A 24,784-nucleotide genomic window follows, 5' to 3' on the forward strand; every position below is an offset into this window, starting at 1 on the left:
TGACAGCGCACGCCATAATCGCAAAAAAACAAACGGACGGAGTGCAGTTCCTCACCGATCTCTGGGAGGAACACAAGCGAGCCAAGCGGAAAAACAACTACAGGCAGACGTTCCAGAACTACCTTCAGATAGCGCTGGACGCCGCCTTCAAGGACGCCCTCCGTCCCCACACGCCACGACCGCCTCCGACGTCTCCGCCGCCGCCGCCGCCGCCGCCGCCGCTGCCGCCGCCGCCGCCGCCGCCGCCGCCGGCGCCGCCGCCGCCGCCGCTGCCGCTGCCGCCGCCGTCGCCGCCGACGCTGCCGCCGCCGCCGACGCCGCCGGCGCCGCCGACGCCGCCGACACCGCTGCCGCCACACCACGCCCCCCCCTAGTCCTCCACGCCTCCGTCGTCACCGATGCAGAGACCCTCCAACGCCCCCAAAGTGTTGTGTGTTAAATGTGAGTTCGGTATAAAATTTGTGCAGTGCAACAACAGTGTCCGCAGTGCTACGGCTTCACATATAGGGCATATCCAGGTAGCGTTCTTAAAAATGTGCGAAACATCACTACGCCGAAGATGACTATGTGAGTAGACTAACAAAAGAAACATCTATATTCAATCCATATTTAATCATGTTAAACTTATCTAGAATATAGTTGTCCACTTATAGAATTATTCTTTAATTATGTTTCAAATGTGTTCCGTATCGCCCTCTCTCTCTCTCTCTCTCTCTCTCTCTCTCTCTCTCTCTGTCTCTCTATTTCTCTCTCTCTCCCTCTCTCGCTCTCTTCCCCTCAACCACCATCTCGTGGACACCTCGCTATATGTATATAATATTCTTTCATACATATTTGTCATTGTCCTTTGTCTCTTAAATGTAAGCCTTAGCCAATAAGACATCTCTAATAATAGCTACAAGCCACATAATGGCACCAGACCAAAAACTCGACCTAAAGTAAAGAACTTAGAAGTGTTTGAATCAATAACCCATAAAATTTAACAAAAACGCAAACAAAACTGAAAAATGAAATATTCTTGCTCCACTGACTTACAAATCAGTGCAACAGTGTAAATCAACCTGCAAATGCACAAAATATAATGAAACAGACAATTGCAACAAAGTTACATATCAGTAAAGAAAAGAAAAAGACTCGATAACTAACTGAAATTGAAATTGAAAATACCTTGGAATCTCATGACTGTATTTGTTATTTTGTAAATAAAAGTTTATTACGTTTTAAAAAAAAAAAAGGTGCTGTTGGCTCTATCTCATTTTTTCATTTTTACGTCGCTGCACCTGCCAGCCCTCTTTTCATACTAACTTTCAGGTGTTGACAAAGATGCTTCCACAAGCATTTTAAACCACTGTATCAAACGTAAGATACGAAATTGCAGTAATGGACTCAGTTTGAGCAAGAATGCGCGAAAGAAGATTGCTAGAACGCCTCGGAAATAACAACACACTACGAATCGACAGATGAGTTTTGAAATACGTCAGCGCCTACTGCTTTGTAGCAGTGCTAAATTCCACAAAGTAAATAAACAAAAACAAGCAAGCAAGCAAGCAAACAAACAAAAAAATAAGTAAATAAAATCTTCCGTTCTCGTCCGATCACCGAAGTGAAGCAACAACGTTAGGACTCAGTTGGGTGAGCGCCTGGGAACTCTGGCTGTGTTCGTTTTTCGCTTTTTAGTCGCTACTCCTGCCAGCCCTCTTTCCATACCACCTTTCTGTTGTGACAAAGAGACTTCCCTAAGCATTTTAAACGGCCGTAAGAAACGAAACTGCAGCAACTAACTCAGTTTGAAGGAGAATGTGCTAACCAAGTTTGCCAGGAAGTCTTTGAAAACGACAAAACAGTACGAATCGGGCGGTATGCTCCGAAATACGATAGCGCCTATCGTTCTGCAGCGGCGTACAGCTCCAAATTCGATTTGTAATCATAAATTGATTCATTTGTCCTCCCGCAGACGTTTCTCGCGCTTGTGCTGTCAAATGGACCGCGACCCGAGCGGCAGCGAGCGGCAGTCGAGCAAAGTCGGGACAAGTCGGGACGGAAGGGGAGGCAGGCGAGAATGCACCGCGCAAATTACGCAAATATCTGGAAGCGCGGCGCGTGTCAGGCAGGTGAGAAAGCTTCCGTCGGTCCAGCAGGACACCGCGCGCAAGCCCCGCGCCGGATAACAGGAACAAGGTGCGTCGCCAGCCAGTGTCGGAGGCCGCACGCACCAAACGAATGACAGGCGGTGCATCCAGCAGCTGTGTTGTGCGCCTCACCTTGGTTCGGCAGTCGCCTATGAGACGCCGAGGCGAGCGCGCACTCCGCGCCACCTTCGAGGTGGAAAGACATGCTTTGCGTCAAATGTGCCACGGAAAGCGGCGATTGCGTGTGTTGGGAGAAGAGGCGAACGCTTCTTCTGTGGCGCGGCTACAGTATAAGGACGCCAACGGCCATACCATGTTGAAAACACCGGTTCTCGTCCGATCACCGAAGTTAAGCAACATCGGGCCCGGTTAGTACTTGGATGGGTGACCGCCTGGGAACACCGGGACTACAAGCTCGTAGCGAAATGCGTCGCGGAAAATATGAAGCTCGCCCTCAAAAAAGCAATCAGCCCATGGCAGACATGTGCAGTGTTAGGCAGAAACATTTTCGACGCCGTCTGCACGTACAGAGACGTTATAGCCCACGCCGCATCCAACAGAGCGACTGCAGCGATCATCTCTGTAGACTTCCAAAAGGCCTTCGACAGGATCGGTCACCGGTACCTGCTGAAGACCTTGGCAAGACTGGGTTTTGGCTCCGAATTCGCTCAAGTCATCAAAAACATGTTAACAAATGCCACGTCAAGAGTTACTGTAAACGGCTGGACATCTACGCCGATAAAACTGGGGAAATCTGTGAGGCAAGGGTGCCCACTGTCGATGGCACTATTCACAGTAGCCCTCGACCCAGTCCTCAGGAAACTCGCTGCCACCGTCAACGGCTACAAGCTGAACGATAGTGACATGTATGGCATATGCCGATGACTTGAGCATTTTCGTGGACGGTAAAGAGGACATCGACAAAGTCCTCCCAATAATAGAGGTCTTTTGGGAAGGCATCTGGGGCCAAAACCAACCCCAAAAAAACCGTGCTCGTCCCGATAGGGAACGGGAAACTGAGAGAGGCCAGACCATGGTACCAGGTGACCGACAGATATAAAGTTCTAGGTGTTCAGCTGCAGGCCTGCCCACTCAAAAATGGCCGCAGAGAACTGGCGGAACATCCTGAACACCACGAGAGGACTCGTCAGGACACACGCCAACAGAAAACCTGACGTTGGATCAGAAAGCACAGCTGATCAACGAAAACGATCCTGGCGAAGGCTTGGTACATGGCACAAGTCATGAACGTACCAACAGAAATAGGGAAGTCTATAGGAAGCGCTGTATACTACCTGCTGTGGAGGCGGGAAATTCTCAAAGTGTCGCAAGCCACCAGCACCCTCCCTAGAGAAGAAGGGGGGCTGGGCCTGATAGATGTCACGAGAAAATGCGCGGCACTGTTGCTCCACCGAGCTCTACAAATGGAGGGACAGAAGTGTAGACTGTACCACGTCGTCTCTACTGAAAGAACACAGACCCGATTCCGGGGAAGCGCCGGTAGATGTCAGTAGAATACCCTACAAGATGCGCTACTTGAAGCAGATAGTAATGGACAGTAGCTACATCTCATCCACGCTAGCAGTGAAAGAGATGAGAACTGCAGCGAAAATCTATCGTGCACTGAGAGGCAAACAAGGAAGAAGCAGAACAGAGACGAATCTTCCAGACCACGACTGGCCACAAGTCTGGAAGAATCTCTCTGAGAAAGCCATACCCCCGGAAGCTAGAGACACGTGGTACAAAGTCGTACACAACAAGATACCGACGAACGAGCGCCTAGCGCGCATTGCCATGCGCGAGTCGCCGCACTGCGAAGTGTGCAACGAGATCGACACCGCGGAACACCGCTTCACATGTCCGACAAGTCAGGCGATATGGGAGACATGCAGGAAAATGGTGGCGCTCATGAACAGGGCGGATCACCGAACTATAGAAGCCACAGCCCTCACGATCCCGGCTGCAAAAGGTTTCCCACGTCCCAAACGCGTCGCGACCATGTGGACGTTCGCGATGACAGCGCACGCCATAATCGCAAAAAAACAAACGGACGGAGTGCAGTTCCTCACCGATCTCTGGGAGGAACACAAGCGAGCCAAGCGGAAAAACAACTACAGGCAGACGTTCCAGAACTACCTTCAGATAGCGCTGGACGCCGCCTTCAAGGACGCCCTCCGTCCCCACACGCCACGACCGCCTCCGACGTCTCCGCCGCCGCCGCCGCCGCCGCTGCCGCCGCCGCCGCCGCCGCCGCCGCCGGCGCCGCCGCCGCCGCCGCTGCCGCTGCCGCCGCCGTCGCCGCCGACGCTGCCGCCGCCGCCGACGCCGCCGGCGCCGCCGACGCCGCCGACACCGCTGCCGCCACACCACGCCCCCCCCTAGTCCTCCACGCCTCCGTCGTCACCGATGCAGAGACCCTCCAACGCCCCCAAAGTGTTGTGTGTTAAATGTGAGTTCGGTATAAAATTTGTGCAGTGCAACAACAGTGTCCGCAGTGCTACGGCTTCACATATAGGGCATATCCAGGTAGCGTTCTTAAAAATGTGCGAAACATCACTACGCCGAAGATGACTATGTGAGTAGACTAACAAAAGAAACATCTATATTCAATCCATATTTAATCATGTTAAACTTATCTAGAATATAGTTGTCCACTTATAGAATTATTCTTTAATTATGTTTCAAATGTGTTCCGTATCGCCCTCTCTCTCTCTCTCTCTCTCTCTCTCTCTCTCTCTCTCTGTCTCTCTATTTCTCTCTCTCTCCCTCTCTCGCTCTCTTCCCCTCAACCACCATCTCGTGGACACCTCGCTATATGTATATAATATTCTTTCATACATATTTGTCATTGTCCTTTGTCTCTTAAATGTAAGCCTTAGCCAATAAGACATCTCTAATAATAGCTACAAGCCACATAATGGCACCAGACCAAAAACTCGACCTAAAGTAAAGAACTTAGAAGTGTTTGAATCAATAACCCATAAAATTTAACAAAAACGCAAACAAAACTGAAAAATGAAATATTCTTGCTCCACTGACTTACAAATCAGTGCAACAGTGTAAATCAACCTGCAAATGCACAAAATATAATGAAACAGACAATTGCAACAAAGTTACATATCAGTAAAGAAAAGAAAAAGACTCGATAACTAACTGAAATTGAAATTGAAAATACCTTGGAATCTCATGACTGTATTTGTTATTTTGTAAATAAAAGTTTATTACGTTTTAAAAAAAAAAAAGGTGCTGTTGGCTCTATCTCATTTTTTCATTTTTACGTCGCTGCACCTGCCAGCCCTCTTTTCATACTAACTTTCAGGTGTTGACAAAGATGCTTCCACAAGCATTTTAAACCACTGTATCAAACGTAAGATACGAAATTGCAGTAATGGACTCAGTTTGAGCAAGAATGCGCGAAAGAAGATTGCTAGAACGCCTCGGAAATAACAACACACTACGAATCGACAGATGAGTTTTGAAATACGTCAGCGCCTACTGCTTTGTAGCAGTGCTAAATTCCACAAAGTAAATAAACAAAAACAAGCAAGCAAGCAAGCAAACAAACAAAAAAATAAGTAAATAAAATCTTCCGTTCTCGTCCGATCACCGAAGTGAAGCAACAACGTTAGGACTCAGTTGGGTGAGCGCCTGGGAACTCTGGCTGTGTTCGTTTTTCGCTTTTTAGTCGCTACTCCTGCCAGCCCTCTTTCCATACCACCTTTCTGTTGTGACAAAGAGACTTCCCTAAGCATTTTAAACGGCCGTAAGAAACGAAACTGCAGCAACTAACTCAGTTTGAAGGAGAATGTGCTAACCAAGTTTGCCAGGAAGTCTTTGAAAACGACAAAACAGTACGAATCGGGCGGTATGCTCCGAAATACGATAGCGCCTATCGTTCTGCAGCGGCGTACAGCTCCAAATTCGATTTGTAATCATAAATTGATTCATTTGTCCTCCCGCAGACGTTTCTCGCGCTTGTGCTGTCAAATGGACCGCGACCCGAGCGGCAGCGAGCGGCAGTCGAGCAAAGTCGGGACAAGTCGGGACGGAAGGGGAGGCAGGCGAGAATGCACCGCGCAAATTACGCAAATATCTGGAAGCGCGGCGCGTGTCAGGCAGGTGAGAAAGCTTCCGTCGGTCCAGCAGGACACCGCGCGCAAGCCCCGCGCCGGATAACAGGAACAAGGTGCGTCGCCAGCCAGTGTCGGAGGCCGCACGCACCAAACGAATGACAGGCGGTGCATCCAGCAGCTGTGTTGTGCGCCTCACCTTGGTTCGGCAGTCGCCTATGAGACGCCGAGGCGAGCGCGCACTCCGCGCCACCTTCGAGGTGGAAAGACATGCTTTGCGTCAAATGTGCCACGGAAAGCGGCGATTGCGTGTGTTGGGAGAAGAGGCGAACGCTTCTTCTGTGGCGCGGCTACAGTATAAGGACGCCAACGGCCATACCATGTTGAAAACACCGGTTCTCGTCCGATCACCGAAGTTAAGCAACATCGGGCCCGGTTAGTACTTGGATGGGTGACCGCCTGGGAACACCGGGACTACAAGCTCGTAGCGAAATGCGTCGCGGAAAATATGAAGCTCGCCCTCAAAAAAGCAATCAGCCCATGGCAGACATGTGCAGTGTTAGGCAGAAACATTTTCGACGCCGTCTGCACGTACAGAGACGTTATAGCCCACGCCGCATCCAACAGAGCGACTGCAGCGATCATCTCTGTAGACTTCCAAAAGGCCTTCGACAGGATCGGTCACCGGTACCTGCTGAAGACCTTGGCAAGACTGGGTTTTGGCTCCGAATTCGCTCAAGTCATCAAAAACATGTTAACAAATGCCACGTCAAGAGTTACTGTAAACGGCTGGACATCTACGCCGATAAAACTGGGGAAATCTGTGAGGCAAGGGTGCCCACTGTCGATGGCACTATTCACAGTAGCCCTCGACCCAGTCCTCAGGAAACTCGCTGCCACCGTCAACGGCTACAAGCTGAACGATATAAACGTGACATGTATGGCATATGCCGATGACTTGAGCATTTTCGTGGACGGTAAAGAGGACATCGACAAAGTCCTCCCAATAATAGAGTCTTTTGGGAAGGCATCTGGGGCCAAAACCAACCCCAAAAAAACCGTGCTCGTCCCGATAGGGAACGGGAAACTGAGAGAGGCCAGACCATGGTACCAGGTGACCGACAGATATAAAGTTCTAGGTGTTCAGCTGCAGGCCTGCCCACTCAAAATGGCCGCAGAGAACTGGCGGAACATCCTGAACACCACGAGAGGACTCGTCAGGACACACGCCAACAGAAACCTGACGTTGGATCAGAAAGCACAGCTGATCAACGAAACGATCCTGGCGAAGGCTTGGTACATGGCACAAGTCATGAACGTACCAACAGAAATAGGGAAGTCTATAGGAAGCGCTGTATACTACCTGCTGTGGAGGCGGGAAATTCTCAAAGTGTCGCAAGCCACCAGCACCCTCCCTAGAGAAGAAGGGGGGCTGGGCCTGATAGATGTCACGAGAAAATGCGCGGCACTGTTGCTCCACCGAGCTCTACAAATGGAGGACAGAAGTGTAGACTGTACCACGTCGTCTCTACTGAAAGAACACAGACCCGATTCCGGGGAAGCGCCGGTAGATGTCAGTAGAATACCCTACAAGATGCGCTACTTGAAGCAGATAGTAATGGACAGTAGCTACATCTCATCCACGCTAGCAGTGAAAGAGATGAGAACTGCAGCGAAAATCTATCGTGCACTGAGAGGCAAACAAGGAAGAAGCAGAACAGAGACGAATCTTCCAGACCACGACTGGCCACAAGTCTGGAAGAATCTCTCTGAGAAAGCCATACCCCCGGAAGCTAGAGACACGTGGTACAAAGTCGTACACAACAAGATACCGACGAACGAGCGCCTAGCGCGCATTGCCATGCGCGAGTCGCCGCACTGCGAAGTGTGCAACGAGATCGACACCGCGGAACACCGCTTCACATGTCCGACAAGTCAGGCGATATGGGAGACATGCAGGAAAATGGTGGCGCTCATGAACAGGGCGGATCACCGAACTATAGAAGCCACAGCCCTCACGATCCCGGCTGCAAAAGGTTTCCCACGTCCCAAACGCGTCGCGACCATGTGGACGTTCGCGATGACAGCGCACGCCATAATCGCAAAAAAACAAACGGACGGAGTGCAGTTCCTCACCGATCTCTGGGAGGAACACAAGCGAGCCAAGCGGAAAAACAACTACAGGCAGACGTTCCAGAACTACCTTCAGATAGCGCTGGACGCCGCCTTCAAGGACGCCCTCCGTCCCCACACGCCACGACCGCCTCCGACGTCTCCGCCGCCGCCGCCGCCGCCGCTGCCGCCGCCGCCGCCGCCGCCGCCGCCGGCGCCGCCGCCGCCGCCGCTGCCGCTGCCGCCGCCGTCGCCGCCGACGCTGCCGCCGCCGCCGACGCCGCCGGCGCCGCCGACGCCGCCGACACCGCTGCCGCCACACCACGCCCCCCCCTAGTCCTCCACGCCTCCGTCGTCACCGATGCAGAGACCCTCCAACGCCCCCAAAGTGTTGTGTGTTAAATGTGAGTTCGGTATAAAATTTGTGCAGTGCAACAACAGTGTCCGCAGTGCTACGGCTTCACATATAGGGCATATCCAGGTAGCGTTCTTAAAAATGTGCGAAACATCACTACGCCGAAGATGACTATGTGAGTAGACTAACAAAAGAAACATCTATATTCAATCCATATTTAATCATGTTAAACTTATCTAGAATATAGTTGTCCACTTATAGAATTATTCTTTAATTATGTTTCAAATGTGTTCCGTATCGCCCTCTCTCTCTCTCTCTCTCTCTCTCTCTCTCTCTCTCTCTCTGTCTCTCTATTTCTCTCTCTCTCCCTCTCTCGCTCTCTTCCCCTCAACCACCATCTCGTGGACACCTCGCTATATGTATATAATATTCTTTCATACATATTTGTCATTGTCCTTTGTCTCTTAAATGTAAGCCTTAGCCAATAAGACATCTCTAATAATAGCTACAAGCCACATAATGGCACCAGACCAAAAACTCGACCTAAAGTAAAGAACTTAGAAGTGTTTGAATCAATAACCCATAAAATTTAACAAAAACGCAAACAAAACTGAAAAATGAAATATTCTTGCTCCACTGACTTACAAATCAGTGCAACAGTGTAAATCAACCTGCAAATGCACAAAATATAATGAAACAGACAATTGCAACAAAGTTACATATCAGTAAAGAAAAGAAAAAGACTCGATAACTAACTGAAATTGAAATTGAAAATACCTTGGAATCTCATGACTGTATTTGTTATTTTGTAAATAAAAGTTTATTACGTTTTAAAAAAAAAAAAGGTGCTGTTGGCTCTATCTCATTTTTTCATTTTTACGTCGCTGCACCTGCCAGCCCTCTTTTCATACTAACTTTCAGGTGTTGACAAAGATGCTTCCACAAGCATTTTAAACCACTGTATCAAACGTAAGATACGAAATTGCAGTAATGGACTCAGTTTGAGCAAGAATGCGCGAAAGAAGATTGCTAGAACGCCTCGGAAATAACAACACACTACGAATCGACAGATGAGTTTTGAAATACGTCAGCGCCTACTGCTTTGTAGCAGTGCTAAATTCCACAAAGTAAATAAACAAAAACAAGCAAGCAAGCAAGCAAACAAACAAAAAAATAAGTAAATAAAATCTTCCGTTCTCGTCCGATCACCGAAGTGAAGCAACAACGTTAGGACTCAGTTGGGTGAGCGCCTGGGAACTCTGGCTGTGTTCGTTTTTCGCTTTTTAGTCGCTACTCCTGCCAGCCCTCTTTCCATACCACCTTTCTGTTGTGACAAAGAGACTTCCCTAAGCATTTTAAACGGCCGTAAGAAACGAAACTGCAGCAACTAACTCAGTTTGAAGGAGAATGTGCTAACCAAGTTTGCCAGGAAGTCTTTGAAAACGACAAAACAGTACGAATCGGGCGGTATGCTCCGAAATACGATAGCGCCTATCGTTCTGCAGCGGCGTACAGCTCCAAATTCGATTTGTAATCATAAATTGATTCATTTGTCCTCCCGCAGACGTTTCTCGCGCTTGTGCTGTCAAATGGACCGCGACCCGAGCGGCAGCGAGCGGCAGTCGAGCAAAGTCGGGACAAGTCGGGACGGAAGGGGAGGCAGGCGAGAATGCACCGCGCAAATTACGCAAATATCTGGAAGCGCGGCGCGTGTCAGGCAGGTGAGAAAGCTTCCGTCGGTCCAGCAGGACACCGCGCGCAAGCCCCGCGCCGGATAACAGGAACAAGGTGCGTCGCCAGCCAGTGTCGGAGGCCGCACGCACCAAACGAATGACAGGCGGTGCATCCAGCAGCTGTGTTGTGCGCCTCACCTTGGTTCGGCAGTCGCCTATGAGACGCCGAGGCGAGCGCGCACTCCGCGCCACCTTCGAGGTGGAAAGACATGCTTTGCGTCAAATGTGCCACGGAAAGCGGCGATTGCGTGTGTTGGGAGAAGAGGCGAACGCTTCTTCTGTGGCGCGGCTACAGTATAAGGACGCCAACGGCCATACCATGTTGAAAACACCGGTTCTCGTCCGATCACCGAAGTTAAGCAACATCGGGCCCGGTTAGTACTTGGATGGGTGACCGCCTGGGAACACCGGGACTACAAGCTCGTAGCGAAATGCGTCGCGGAAAATATGAAGCTCGCCCTCAAAAAAGCAATCAGCCCATGGCAGACATGTGCAGTGTTAGGCAGAAACATTTTCGACGCCGTCTGCACGTACAGAGACGTTATAGCCCACGCCGCATCCAACAGAGCGACTGCAGCGATCATCTCTGTAGACTTCCAAAAGGCCTTCGACAGGATCGGTCACCGGTACCTGCTGAAGACCTTGGCAAGACTGGGTTTTGGCTCCGAATTCGCTCAAGTCATCAAAAACATGTTAACAAATGCCACGTCAAGAGTTACTGTAAACGGCTGGACATCTACGCCGATAAAACTGGGGAAATCTGTGAGGCAAGGGTGCCCACTGTCGATGGCACTATTCACAGTAGCCCTCGACCCAGTCCTCAGGAAACTCGCTGCCACCGTCAACGGCTACAAGCTGAACGATATAAACGTGACATGTATGGCATATGCCGATGACTTGAGCATTTTCGTGGACGGTAAAGAGGACATCGACAAAGTCCTCCCAATAATAGAGTCTTTTGGGAAGGCATCTGGGGCCAAAACCAACCCCAAAAAAACCGTGCTCGTCCCGATAGGGAACGGGAAACTGAGAGAGGCCAGACCATGGTACCAGGTGACCGACAGATATAAAGTTCTAGGTGTTCAGCTGCAGGCCTGCCCACTCAAAATGGCCGCAGAGAACTGGCGGAACATCCTGAACACCACGAGAGGACTCGTCAGGACACACGCCAACAGAAACCTGACGTTGGATCAGAAAGCACAGCTGATCAACGAAACGATCCTGGCGAAGGCTTGGTACATGGCACAAGTCATGAACGTACCAACAGAAATAGGGAAGTCTATAGGAAGCGCTGTATACTACCTGCTGTGGAGGCGGGAAATTCTCAAAGTGTCGCAAGCCACCAGCACCCTCCCTAGAGAAGAAGGGGGGCTGGGCCTGATAGATGTCACGAGAAAATGCGCGGCACTGTTGCTCCACCGAGCTCTACAAATGGAGGACAGAAGTGTAGACTGTACCACGTCGTCTCTACTGAAAGAACACAGACCCGATTCCGGGGAAGCGCCGGTAGATGTCAGTAGAATACCCTACAAGATGCGCTACTTGAAGCAGATAGTAATGGACAGTAGCTACATCTCATCCACGCTAGCAGTGAAAGAGATGAGAACTGCAGCGAAAATCTATCGTGCACTGAGAGGCAAACAAGGAAGAAGCAGAACAGAGACGAATCTTCCAGACCACGACTGGCCACAAGTCTGGAAGAATCTCTCTGAGAAAGCCATACCCCCGGAAGCTAGAGACACGTGGTACAAAGTCGTACACAACAAGATACCGACGAACGAGCGCCTAGCGCGCATTGCCATGCGCGAGTCGCCGCACTGCGAAGTGTGCAACGAGATCGACACCGCGGAACACCGCTTCACATGTCCGACAAGTCAGGCGATATGGGAGACATGCAGGAAAATGGTGGCGCTCATGAACAGGGCGGATCACCGAACTATAGAAGCCACAGCCCTCACGATCCCGGCTGCAAAAGGTTTCCCACGTCCCAAACGCGTCGCGACCATGTGGACGTTCGCGATGACAGCGCACGCCATAATCGCAAAAAAACAAACGGACGGAGTGCAGTTCCTCACCGATCTCTGGGAGGAACACAAGCGAGCCAAGCGGAAAAACAACTACAGGCAGACGTTCCAGAACTACCTTCAGATAGCGCTGGACGCCGCCTTCAAGGACGCCCTCCGTCCCCACACGCCACGACCGCCTCCGACGTCTCCGCCGCCGCCGCCGCCGCCGCTGCCGCCGCCGCCGCCGCCGCCGCCGCCGGCGCCGCCGCCGCCGCCGCTGCCGCTGCCGCCGCCGTCGCCGCCGACGCTGCCGCCGCCGCCGACGCCGCCGGCGCCGCCGACGCCGCCGACACCGCTGCCGCCACACCACGCCCCCCCCTAGTCCTCCACGCCTCCGTCGTCACCGATGCAGAGACCCTCCAACGCCCCCAAAGTGTTGTGTGTTAAATGTGAGTTCGGTATAAAATTTGTGCAGTGCAACAACAGTGTCCGCAGTGCTACGGCTTCACATATAGGGCATATCCAGGTAGCGTTCTTAAAAATGTGCGAAACATCACTACGCCGAAGATGACTATGTGAGTAGACTAACAAAAGAAACATCTATATTCAATCCATATTTAATCATGTTAAATTTATCTAGAATATAGTTGTCCACTTATAGAATTATTCTTTAATTATGTTTCAAATGTGTTCCGTATCGCCCTCTCTCTCTCTCTCTCTCTCTCTCTCTCTCTCTCTCTGTCTCTCTATTTCTCTCTCTCTCCCTCTCTCGCTCTCTTCCCCTCAACCACCATCTCGTGGACACCTCGCTATATGTATATAATATTCTTTCATACATATTTGTCATTGTCCTTTGTCTCTTAAATGTAAGCCTTAGCCAATAAGACATCTCTAATAATAGCTACAAGCCACATAATGGCACCAGACCAAAAACTCGACCTAAAGTAAAGAACTTAGAAGTGTTTGAATCAATAACCCATAAAATTTAACAAAAACGCAAACAAAACTGAAAAATGAAATATTCTTGCTCCACTGACTTACAAATCAGTGCAACAGTGTAAATCAACCTGCAAATGCACAAAATATAATGAAACAGACAATTGCAACAAAGTTACATATCAGTAAAGAAAAGAAAAAGACTCGATAACTAACTGAAATTGAAATTGAAAATACCTTGGAATCTCATGACTGTATTTGTTATTTTGTAAATAAAAGTTTATTACGTTTTAAAAAAAAAAAAGGTGCTGTTGGCTCTATCTCATTTTTTCATTTTTACGTCGCTGCACCTGCCAGCCCTCTTTTCATACTAACTTTCAGGTGTTGACAAAGATGCTTCCACAAGCATTTTAAACCACTGTATCAAACGTAAGATACGAAATTGCAGTAATGGACTCAGTTTGAGCAAGAATGCGCGAAAGAAGATTGCTAGAACGCCTCGGAAATAACAACACACTACGAATCGACAGATGAGTTTTGAAATACGTCAGCGCCTACTGCTTTGTAGCAGTGCTAAATTCCACAAAGTAAATAAACAAAAACAAGCAAGCAAGCAAGCAAACAAACAAAAAAATAAGTAAATAAAATCTTCCGTTCTCGTCCGATCACCGAAGTGAAGCAACAACGTTAGGACTCAGTTGGGTGAGCGCCTGGGAACTCTGGCTGTGTTCGTTTTTCGCTTTTTAGTCGCTACTCCTGCCAGCCCTCTTTCCATACCACCTTTCTGTTGTGACAAAGAGACTTCCCTAAGCATTTTAAACGGCCGTAAGAAACGAAACTGCAGCAACTAACTCAGTTTGAAGGAGAATGTGCTAACCAAGTTTGCCAGGAAGTCTTTGAAAACGACAAAACAGTACGAATCGGGCGGTATGCTCCGAAATACGATAGCGCCTATCGTTCTGCAGCGGCGTACAGCTCCAAATTCGATTTGTAATCATAAATTGATTCATTTGTCCTCCCGCAGACGTTTCTCGCGCTTGTGCTGTCAAATGGACCGCGACCCGAGCGGCAGCGAGCGGCAGTCGAGCAAAGTCGGGACAAGTCGGGACGGAAGGGGAGGCAGGCGAGAATGCACCGCGCAAATTACGCAAATATCTGGAAGCGCGGCGCGTGTCAGGCAGGTGAGAAAGCTTCCGTCGGTCCAGCAGGACACCGCGCGCAAGCCCCGCGCCGGATAACAGGAACAAGGTGCGTCGCCAGCCAGTGTCGGAGGCCGCACGCACCAAACGAATGACAGGCGGTGCATCCAGCAGCTGTGTTGTGCGCCTCACCTTGGTTCGGCAGTCGCCTATGAGACGCCGAGGCGAGCGCGCACTCCGCGCCACCTTCGAGGTGGAAAGACATGCTTTGCGTCAAATGTGCCACGGAAAGCGGCGATTGCGTGTGTTGGGAGAAGAGGCGAACGCTTCTTCTGTGGCGCGGCTACAGTATAAGGACGCCAACGGCCATACCATGTTGAAAACACCGGTTCTCGTCCGATCACCGAAGTTAAGCAACATCGGGCCCGGTTAGTACTTGGATGGGTGACCGCCTGGGAACACCGGGACTACAAGCTCGTAGCGAAATGCGTCGCGGAAAATATGAAGCTCGCCCTCAAAAAAGCAATCAGCCCATGGCAGACATGTGCAGTGTTAGGCAGAAACATTTTCGACGCCGTCTGCACGTACAGAGACGTTATAGCCCACGCCGCATCCAACAGAGCGACTGCAGCGATCATCTCTGTAGACTTCCAAAAGGCCTTCGACAGGATCGGTCACCGGTACCTGCTGAAGACCTTGGCAAGACTGGGTTTTGGCTCCGAATTCGCTCAAGTCATCAAAAACATGTTAACAAATGCCACGTCAAGAGTTACTGTAAACGGCTGGACATCTACGCCGATAAAACTGGGGAAATCTGTGAGGCAAGGGTGCCCACTGTCGATGGCACTATTCACAGTAGCCCTCGACCCAGTCCTCAGGAAACTCGCTGCCACCGTCAACGGCTACAAGCTGAACGATATAAACGTGACATGTATGGCATATGCCGATGACTTGAGCATTTTCGTGGACGGTAAAGAGGACATCGACAAAGTCCTCCCAATAATAGAGTCTTTTGGGAAGGCATCTGGGGCCAAAACCAACCCCAAAAAAACCGTGCTCGTCCCGATAGGGAACGGGAAACTGAGAGAGGCCAGACCATGGTACCAGGTGACCGACAGATATAAAGTTCTAGGTGTTCAGCTGCAGGCCTGCCCACTCAAAATGGCCGCAGAGAACTGGCGGAACATCCTGAACACCACGAGAGGACTCGTCAGGACACACGCCAACAGAAACCTGACGTTGGATCAGAAAGCACAGCTGATCAACGAAACGATCCTGGCGAAGGCTTGGTACATGGCACAAGTCATGAACGTACCAACAGAAATAGGGAAGTCTATAGGAAGCGCTGTATACTACCTGCTGTGGAGGCGGGAAATTCTCAAAGTGTCGCAAGCCACCAGCACCCTCCCTAGAGAAGAAGGGGGGCTGGGCCTGATAGATGTCACGAGAAAATGCGCGGCACTGTTGCTCCACCGAGCTCTACAAATGGAGGACAGAAGTGTAGACTGTACCACGTCGTCTCTACTGAAAGAACACAGACCCGATTCCGGGGAAGCGCCGGTAGATGTCAGTAGAATACCCTACAAGATGCGCTACTTGAAGCAGATAGTAATGGACAGTAGCTACATCTCATCCACGCTAGCAGTGAAAGAGATGAGAACTGCAGCGAAAATCTATCGTGCACTGAGAGGCAAACAAGGAAGAAGCAGAACAGAGACGAATCTTCCAGACCACGACTGGCCACAAGTCTGGAAGAATCTCTCTGAGAAAGCCATACCCCCGGAAGCTAGAGACACGTGGTACAAAGTCGTACACAACAAGATACCGACGAACGAGCGCCTAGCGCGCATTGCCATGCGCGAGTCGCCGCACTGCGAAGTGTGCAACGAGATCGACACCGCGGAACACCGCTTCACATGTCCGACAAGTCAGGCGATATGGGAGACATGCAGGAAAATGGTGGCGCTCATGAACAGGGCGGATCACCGAACTATAGAAGCCACAGCCCTCACGATCCCGGCTGCAAAAGGTTTCCCACGTCCCAAACGCGTCGCGACCATGTGGACGTTCGCGATGACAGCGCACGCCATAATCGCAAAAAAACAAACGGACGGAGTGCAGTTCCTCACCGATCTCTGGGAGGAACACAAGCGAGCCAAGCGGAAAAACAACTACAGGCAGACGTTCCAGAACTACCTTCAGATAGCGCTGGACGCCGCCTTCAAGGACGCCCTCCGTCCCCACACGCCACGACCGCCTCCGACGTCTCCGCCGCCGCCGCCGCCGCCGCTGCCGCCGCCGCCGCCGCCGCCGCCGCCGGCGCCGCCGCCGCCGCCGCTGCCGCTGCCGCCGCCGTCGCCGCCGACGCTGCCGCCGCCGCCGACGCCGCCGGCGCCGCCGACGCCGCCGACACCGCTGCCGCCACACCACGCCCCCCCCTAGTCCTCCACGCCTCCGTCGTCACCGATGCAGAGACCCTCCAACGCCCCCAAAGTGTTGTGTGTTAAATGTGAGTTCGGTATAAAATTTGTGCAGTGCAACAACAGTGTCCGCAGTGCTACGGCTTCACATATAGGGCATATCCAGGTAGCGTTCTTAAAAATGTGCGAAACATCACTACGCCGAAGATGACTATGTGAGTAGACTAACAAAAGAAACATCTATATTCAATCCATATTTAATCATGTTAAACTTATCTAGAATATAGTTGTCCACTTATAGAATTATTCTTTAATTATGTTTCAAATGTGTTCCGTATCGCCCTCTCTCTCTCTCTCTCTCTCTCTCTCTCTCTCTCTCTCTCTCTGTCTCTCTATTTCTCTCTCTCTCCCTCTCTCGCTCTCTTCCCCTCAACCACCATCTCGTGGACACCTCGCTATATGTATATAATATTCTTTCATACATATTTGTCATTGTCCTTTGTCTCTTAAATGTAAGCCTTAGCCAATAAGACATCTCTAATAATAGCTACAAGCCACATAATGGCACCAGACCAAAAACTCGACCTAAAGTAAAGAACTTAGAAGTGTTTGAATCAATAACCCATAAAATTTAACAAAAACGCAAACAAAACTGAAAAATGAAATATTCTTGCTCCACTGACTTACAAATCAGTGCAACAGTGTAAATCAACCTGCAAATGCACAAAATATAATGAAACAGACAATTGCAACAAAGTTACATATCAGTAAAGAAAAGAAAAAGACTCGATAACTAACTGAAATTGAAATTGAAAATACCTTGGAATCTCATGACTGTATTTGTTATTTTGTAAATAAAAGTTTATTACGTTTTAAAAAAAAAAAAGGTGCTGTTGGCTCTATCTCATTTTTTCATTTTTACGTCGCTGCACCTGCCAGCCCTCTTTTCATACTAACTTTCAGGTGTTGACAAAGATGCTTCCACAAGCATTTTAAACCACTGTATCAAACGTAAGATACGAAATTGCAGTAATGGACTCAGTTTGAGCAAGAATGCGCGAAAGAAGATTGCTAGAACGCCTCGGAAATAACAACACACTACGAATCGACAGATGAGTTTTGAAATACGTCAGCGCCTACTGCTTTGTAGCAGTGCTAAATTCCACAAAGTAAATAAACAAAAACAAGCAAGCAAGCAAGCAAACAAACAAAAAAATAAGTAAATAAAATCTTCCGTTCTCGTCCGATCACCGAAGTGAAGCAACAACGTTAGGACTCAGTTGGGTGAGCGCCTGGGAACTCTGGCTGTGTTCGTTTTTCGCTTTTTAGTCGCTACTCCTGCCAGCCCTCTTTCCATACCACCTTTCTGTTGTGACAAAGAGACTTCCCTAAGCATTTTAAACGGCCGTAAGAAACGAAACTGCAGCAACTAACTCAGTTTGAAGGAGAATGTGCTAACCAAGTTTGCCAGGAAGTCTTTGAAAACGACAAAACAGTACGAATCGGGCGGTATGCTCCGAAATACGATAGCGCCTATCGTTCTGCAGCGGCGTACAGCTCCAAATTCGATTTGTAATCATAAATTGATTCATTTGTCCTCCCGCAGACGTTTCTCGCGCTTGTGCTGTCAAATGGACCGCGACCCGAGCGGCAGCGAGCGGCAGTCGAGCAAAGTCGGGACAAGTCGGGACGGAAGGGGAGGCAGGCGAGAATGCACCGCGCAAATTACGCAAATATCTGGAAGCGCGGCGCGTGTCAGGCAGGTGAGAAAGCTTCCGTCGGTCCAGCAGGACACCGCGCGCAAGCCCCGCGCCGGATAACAGGAACAAGGTGCGTCGCCAGCCAGTGTCGGAGGCCGCACGCACCAAACGAATGACAGGCGGTGCATCCAGCAGCTGTGTTGTGCGCCTCACCTTGGTTCGGCAGTCGCCTATGAGACGCCGAGGCGAGCGCGCACTCCGCGCCACCTTCGAGGTGGAAAGACATGCTTTGCGTCAAATGTGCCACGGAAAGCGGCGATTGCGTGTGTTGGGAGAAGAGGCGAACGCTTCTTCTGTGGCGCGGCTACAGTATAAGGACGCCAACGGCCATACCATGTTGAAAACACCGGTTCTCGTCCGATCACCGAAGTTAAGCAACATCGGGCCCGGTTAGTACTTGGATGGGTGACCGCCTGGGAACACCGGGACTACAAGCTCGTAGCGAAATGCGTCGCGGAAAATATGAAGCTCGCCCTCAAAAAAGCAATCAGCCCATGGCAGACATGTGCAGTGTTAGGCAGAAACATTTTCGACGCCGTCTGCACGTACAGAGACGTTATAGCCCACGCCGCATCCAACAGAGCGACTGCAGCGATCATCTCTGTAGACTTCCAAAAGGCCTTCGACAGGATCGGTCACCGGTACCTGCTGAAGACCTTGGCAAGACTGGGTTTTGGCTCCGAATTCGCTCAAGTCATCAAAAACATGTTAACAAATGCCACGTCAAGAGTTACTGTAAACGGCTGGACATCTACGCCGATAAAACTGGGGAAATCTGTGAGGCAAGGGTGCCCACTGTCGATGGCACTATTCACAGTAGCCCTCGACCCAGTCCTCAGGAAACTCGCTGCCACCGTCAACGGCTACAAGCTGAACGATATAAACGTGACATGTATGGCATATGCCGATGACTTGAGCATTTTCGTGGACGGTAAAGAGGACATCGACAAAGTCCTCCCAATAATAGAGTCTTTTGGGAAGGCATCTGGGGCCAAAACCAACCCCAAAAAAACCGTGCTCGTCCCGATAGGGAACGGGAAACTGAGAGAGGCCAGACCATGGTACCAGGTGACCGACAGATATAAAGTTCTAGGTGTTCAGCTGCAGGCCTGCCCACTCAAAATGGCCGCAGAGAACTGGCGGAACATCCTGAACACCACGAGAGGACTCGTCAGGACACACGCCAACAGAAACCTGACGTTGGATCAGAAAGCACAGCTGATCAACGAAACGATCCTGGCGAAGGCTTGGTACATGGCACAAGTCATGAACGTACCAACAGAAATAGGGAAGTCTATAGGAAGCGCTGTATACTACCTGCTGTGGAGGCGGGAAATTCTCAAAGTGTCGCAAGCCACCAGCACCCTCCCTAGAGAAGAAGGGGGGCTGGGCCTGATAGATGTCACGAGAAAATGCGCGGCACTGTTGCTCCACCGAGCTCTACAAATGGAGGACAGAAGTGTAGACTGTACCACGTCGTCTCTACTGAAAGAACACAGACCCGATTCCGGGGAAGCGCCGGTAGATGTCAGTAGAATACCCTACAAGATGCGCTACTTGAAGCAGATAGTAATGGACAGTAGCTACATCTCATCCACGCTAGCAGTGAAAGAGATGAGAACTGCAGCGAAAATCTATCGTGCACTGAGAGGCAAACAAGGAAGAAGCAGAACAGAGACGAATCTTCCAGACCACGACTGGCCACAAGTCTGGAAGAATCTCTCTGAGAAAGCCATACCCCCGGAAGCTAGAGACACGTGGTACAAAGTCGTACACAACAAGATACCGACGAACGAGCGCCTAGCGCGCATTGCCATGCGCGAGTCGCCGCACTGCGAAGTGTGCAACGAGATCGACACCGCGGAACACCGCTTCACATGTCCGACAAGTCAGGCGATATGGGAGACATGCAGGAAAATGGTGGCGCTCATGAACAGGGCGGATCACCGAACTATAGAAGCCACAGCCCTCACGATCCCGGCTGCAAAAGGTTTCCCACGTCCCAAACGCGTCGCGACCATGTGGACGTTCGCGATGACAGCGCACGCCATAATCGCAAAAAAACAAACGGACGGAGTGCAGTTCCTCACCGATCTCTGGGAGGAACACAAGCGAGCCAAGCGGAAAAACAACTACAGGCAGACGTTCCAGAACTACCTTCAGATAGCGCTGGACGCCGCCTTCAAGGACGCCCTCCGTCCCCACACGCCACGACCGCCTCCGACGTCTCCGCCGCCGCCGCCGCCGCCGCTGCCGCCGCCGCCGCCGCCGCCGCCGCCGGCGCCGCCGCCGCCGCCGCTGCCGCTGCCGCCGCCGTCGCCGCCGACGCTGCCGCCGCCGCCGACGCCGCCGGCGCCGCCGACGCCGCCGACACCGCTGCCGCCACACCACGCCCCCCCCTAGTCCTCCACGCCTCCGTCGTCACCGATGCAGAGACCCTCCAACGCCCCCAAAGTGTTGTGTGTTAAATGTGAGTTCGGTATAAAATTTGTGCAGTGCAACAACAGTGTCCGCAGTGCTACGGCTTCACATATAGGGCATATCCAGGTAGCGTTCTTAAAAATGTGCGAAACATCACTACGCCGAAGATGACTATGTGAGTAGACTAACAAAAGAAACATCTATATTCAATCCATATTTAATCATGTTAAACTTATCTAGAATATAGTTGTCCACTTATAGAATTATTCTTTAATTATGTTTCAAATGTGTTCCGTATCGCCCTCTCTCTCTCTCTCTCTCTCTCTCTCTCTCTCTCTCTCTCTGTCTCTCTATTTCTCTCTCTCTCCCTCTCTCGCTCTCTTCCCCTCAACCACCATCTCGTGGACACCTCGCTATATGTATATAATATTCTTTCATACATATTTGTCATTGTCCTTTGTCTCTTAAATGTAAGCCTTAGCCAATAAGACATCTCTAATAATAGCTACAAGCCACATAATGGCACCAGACCAAAAACTCGACCTAAAGTAAAGAACTTAGAAGTGTTTGAATCAATAACCCATAAAATTTAACAAAAACGCAAACAAAACTGAAAAATGAAATATTCTTGCTCCACTGACTTACAAATCAGTGCAACAGTGTAAATCAACCTGCAAATGCACAAAATATAATGAAACAGACAATTGCAACAAAGTTACATATCAGTAAAGAAAAGAAAAAGACTCGATAACTAACTGAAATTGAAATTGAAAATACCTTGGAATCTCATGACTGTATTTGTTATTTTGTAAATAAAAGTTTATTACGTTTTAAAAAAAAAAAAGGTGCTGTTGGCTCTATCTCATTTTTTCATTTTTACGTCGCTGCACCTGCCAGCCCTCTTTTCATACTAACTTTCAGGTGTTGACAAAGATGCTTCCACAAGCATTTTAAACCACTGTATCAAACGTAAGATACGAAATTGCAGTAATGGACTCAGTTTGAGCAAGAATGCGCGAAAGAAGATTGCTAGAACGCCTCGGAAATAACAACACACTACGAATCGACAGATGAGTTTTGAAATACGTCAGCGCCTACTGCTTTGTAGCAGTGCTAAATTCCACAAAGTAAATAAACAAAAACAAGCAAGCAAGCAAGCAAACAAACAAAAAAATAAGTAAATAAAATCTTCCGTTCTCGTCCGATCACCGAAGTGAAGCAACAACGTTAGGACTCAGTTGGGTGAGCGCCTGGGAACTCTGGCTGTGTTCGTTTTTCGCTTTTTAGTCGCTACTCCTGCCAGCCCTCTTTCCATACCACCTTTCTGTTGTGACAAAGAGACTTCCCTAAGCATTTTAAACGGCCGTAAGAAACGAAACTGCAGCAACTAACTCAGTTTGAAGGAGAATGTGCTAACCAAGTTTGCCAGGAAGTCTTTGAAAACGACAAAACAGTACGAATCGGGCGGTATGCTCCGAAATACGATAGCGCCTATCGTTCTGCAGCGGCGTACAGCTCCAAATTCGATTTGTAATCATAAATTGATTCATTTGTCCTCCCGCAGACGTTTCTCGCGCTTGTGCTGTCAAATGGACCGCGACCCGAGCGGCAGCGAGCGGCAGTCGAGCAAAGTCGGGACAAGTCGGGACGGAAGGGGAGGCAGGCGAGAATGCACCGCGCAAATTACGCAAATATCTGGAAGCGCGGCGCGTGTCAGGCAGGTGAGAAAGCTTCCGTCGGTCCAGCAGGACACCGCGCGCAAGCCCCGCGCCGGATAACAGGAACAAGGTGCGTCGCCAGCCAGTGTCGGAGGCCGCACGCACCAAACGAATGACAGGCGGTGCATCCAGCAGCTGTGTTGTGCGCCTCACCTTGGTTCGGCAGTCGCCTATGAGACGCCGAGGCGAGCGCGCACTCCGCGCCACCTTCGAGGTGGAAAGACATGCTTTGCGTCAAATGTGCCACGGAAAGCGGCGATTGCGTGTGTTGGGAGAAGAGGCGAACGCTTCTTCTGTGGCGCGGCTACAGTATAAGGACGCCAACGGCCATACCATGTTGAAAACACCGGTTCTCGTCCGATCACCGAAGTTAAGCAACATCGGGCCCGGTTAGTACTTGGATGGGTGACCGCCTGGGAACACCGGGACTACAAGCTCGTAGCGAAATGCGTCGCGGAAAATATGAAGCTCGCCCTCAAAAAAGCAATCAGCCCATGGCAGACATGTGCAGTGTTAGGCAGAAACATTTTCGACGCCGTCTGCACGTACAGAGACGTTATAGCCCACGCCGCATCCAACAGAGCGACTGCAGCGATCATCTCTGTAGACTTCCAAAAGGCCTTCGACAGGATCGGTCACCGGTACCTGCTGAAGACCTTGGCAAGACTGGGTTTTGGCTCCGAATTCGCTCAAGTCATCAAAAACATGTTAACAAATGCCACGTCAAGAGTTACTGTAAACGGCTGGACATCTACGCCGATAAAACTGGGGAAATCTGTGAGGCAAGGGTGCCCACTGTCGATGGCACTATTCACAGTAGCCCTCGACCCAGTCCTCAGGAAACTCGCTGCCACCGTCAACGGCTACAAGCTGAACGATATAAACGTGACATGTATGGCATATGCCGATGACTTGAGCATTTTCGTGGACGGTAAAGAGGACATCGACAAAGTCCTCCCAATAATAGAGTCTTTTGGGAAGGCATCTGGGGCCAAAACCAACCCCAAAAAAACCGTGCTCGTCCCGATAGGGAACGGGAAACTGAGAGAGGCCAGACCATGGTACCAGGTGACCGACAGATATAAAGTTCTAGGTGTTCAGCTGCAGGCCTGCCCACTCAAAATGGCCGCAGAGAACTGGCGGAACATCCTGAACACCACGAGAGGACTCGTCAGGACACACGCCAACAGAAACCTGACGTTGGATCAGAAAGCACAGCTGATCAACGAAACGATCCTGGCGAAGGCTTGGTACATGGCACAAGTCATGAACGTACCAACAGAAATAGGGAAGTCTATAGGAAGCGCTGTATACTACCTGCTGTGGAGGCGGGAAATTCTCAAAGTGTCGCAAGCCACCAGCACCCTCCCTAGAGAAGAAGGGGGGCTGGGCCTGATAGATGTCACGAGAAAATGCGCGGCACTGTTGCTCCACCGAGCTCTACAAATGGAGGACAGAAGTGTAGACTGTACCACGTCGTCTCTACTGAAAGAACACAGACCCGATTCCGGGGAAGCGCCGGTAGATGTCAGTAGAATACCCTACAAGATGCGCTACTTGAAGCAGATAGTAATGGACAGTAGCTACATCTCATCCACGCTAGCAGTGAAAGAGATGAGAACTGCAGCGAAAATCTATCGTGCACTGAGAGGCAAACAAGGAAGAAGCAGAACAGAGACGAATCTTCCAGACCACGACTGGCCACAAGTCTGGAAGAATCTCTCTGAGAAAGCCATACCCCCGGAAGCTAGAGACACGTGGTACAAAGTCGTACACAACAAGATACCGACGAACGAGCGCCTAGCGCGCATTGCCATGCGCGAGTCGCCGCACTGCGAAGTGTGCAACGAGATCGACACCGCGGAACACCGCTTCACATGTCCGACAAGTCAGGCGATATGGGAGACATGCAGGAAAATGGTGGCGCTCATGAACAGGGCGGATCACCGAACTATAGAAGCCACAGCCCTCACGATCCCGGCTGC

The 24,784-nt window shown here is 50.4% G+C and overlaps 1 protein-coding gene and 6 pseudogenes across 1 annotated transcript; all 7 read left to right on the forward strand.

Moving 5' to 3' along the window:
* The first annotated feature begins 2,427 nt into the window (after positions 1-2,427).
* On the forward strand, positions 2,428-2,545 carry LOC124580637 (annotated as a pseudogene).
* A 1,111-nt stretch (positions 2,546-3,656) lies between these two features.
* LOC124580600 (adhesion G protein-coupled receptor B1-like) lies at positions 3,657-4,511 on the forward strand. The gene has a single exon (XM_047131273.1). The coding sequence runs from the start codon at positions 3,657-3,659 to the stop codon at positions 4,509-4,511; it is 855 nt and encodes a 284-aa protein (XP_046987229.1).
* Positions 4,512-6,564: 2,053 nt separating this feature from the next.
* On the forward strand, positions 6,565-6,682 carry LOC124580639 (annotated as a pseudogene).
* Positions 6,683-10,703: 4,021 nt separating this feature from the next.
* Positions 10,704-10,821, forward strand: LOC124580640 (annotated as a pseudogene).
* A 4,017-nt stretch (positions 10,822-14,838) lies between these two features.
* Positions 14,839-14,956, forward strand: LOC124580641 (annotated as a pseudogene).
* Positions 14,957-18,979: 4,023 nt separating this feature from the next.
* Positions 18,980-19,097, forward strand: LOC124580642 (annotated as a pseudogene).
* Positions 19,098-23,118: 4,021 nt separating this feature from the next.
* LOC124580643 lies at positions 23,119-23,236 on the forward strand (annotated as a pseudogene).
* The last annotated feature ends 1,548 nt before the right edge of the window (positions 23,237-24,784 follow it).

Source organism: Schistocerca americana, unplaced genomic scaffold (assembly GCF_021461395.2).
Source record: "Schistocerca americana isolate TAMUIC-IGC-003095 unplaced genomic scaffold, iqSchAmer2.1 HiC_scaffold_338, whole genome shotgun sequence".
NCBI classification, from domain to species: Eukaryota; Metazoa; Arthropoda; class Insecta; order Orthoptera; family Acrididae; genus Schistocerca; species Schistocerca americana.

Coding starts and splice junctions, on each gene's coding strand:
- LOC124580600 (XM_047131273.1), top strand. CDS start 3,657: ATGCGCTACTTGAAGCAGATAGTAATGGACAGTAGCTACATCTCATCC.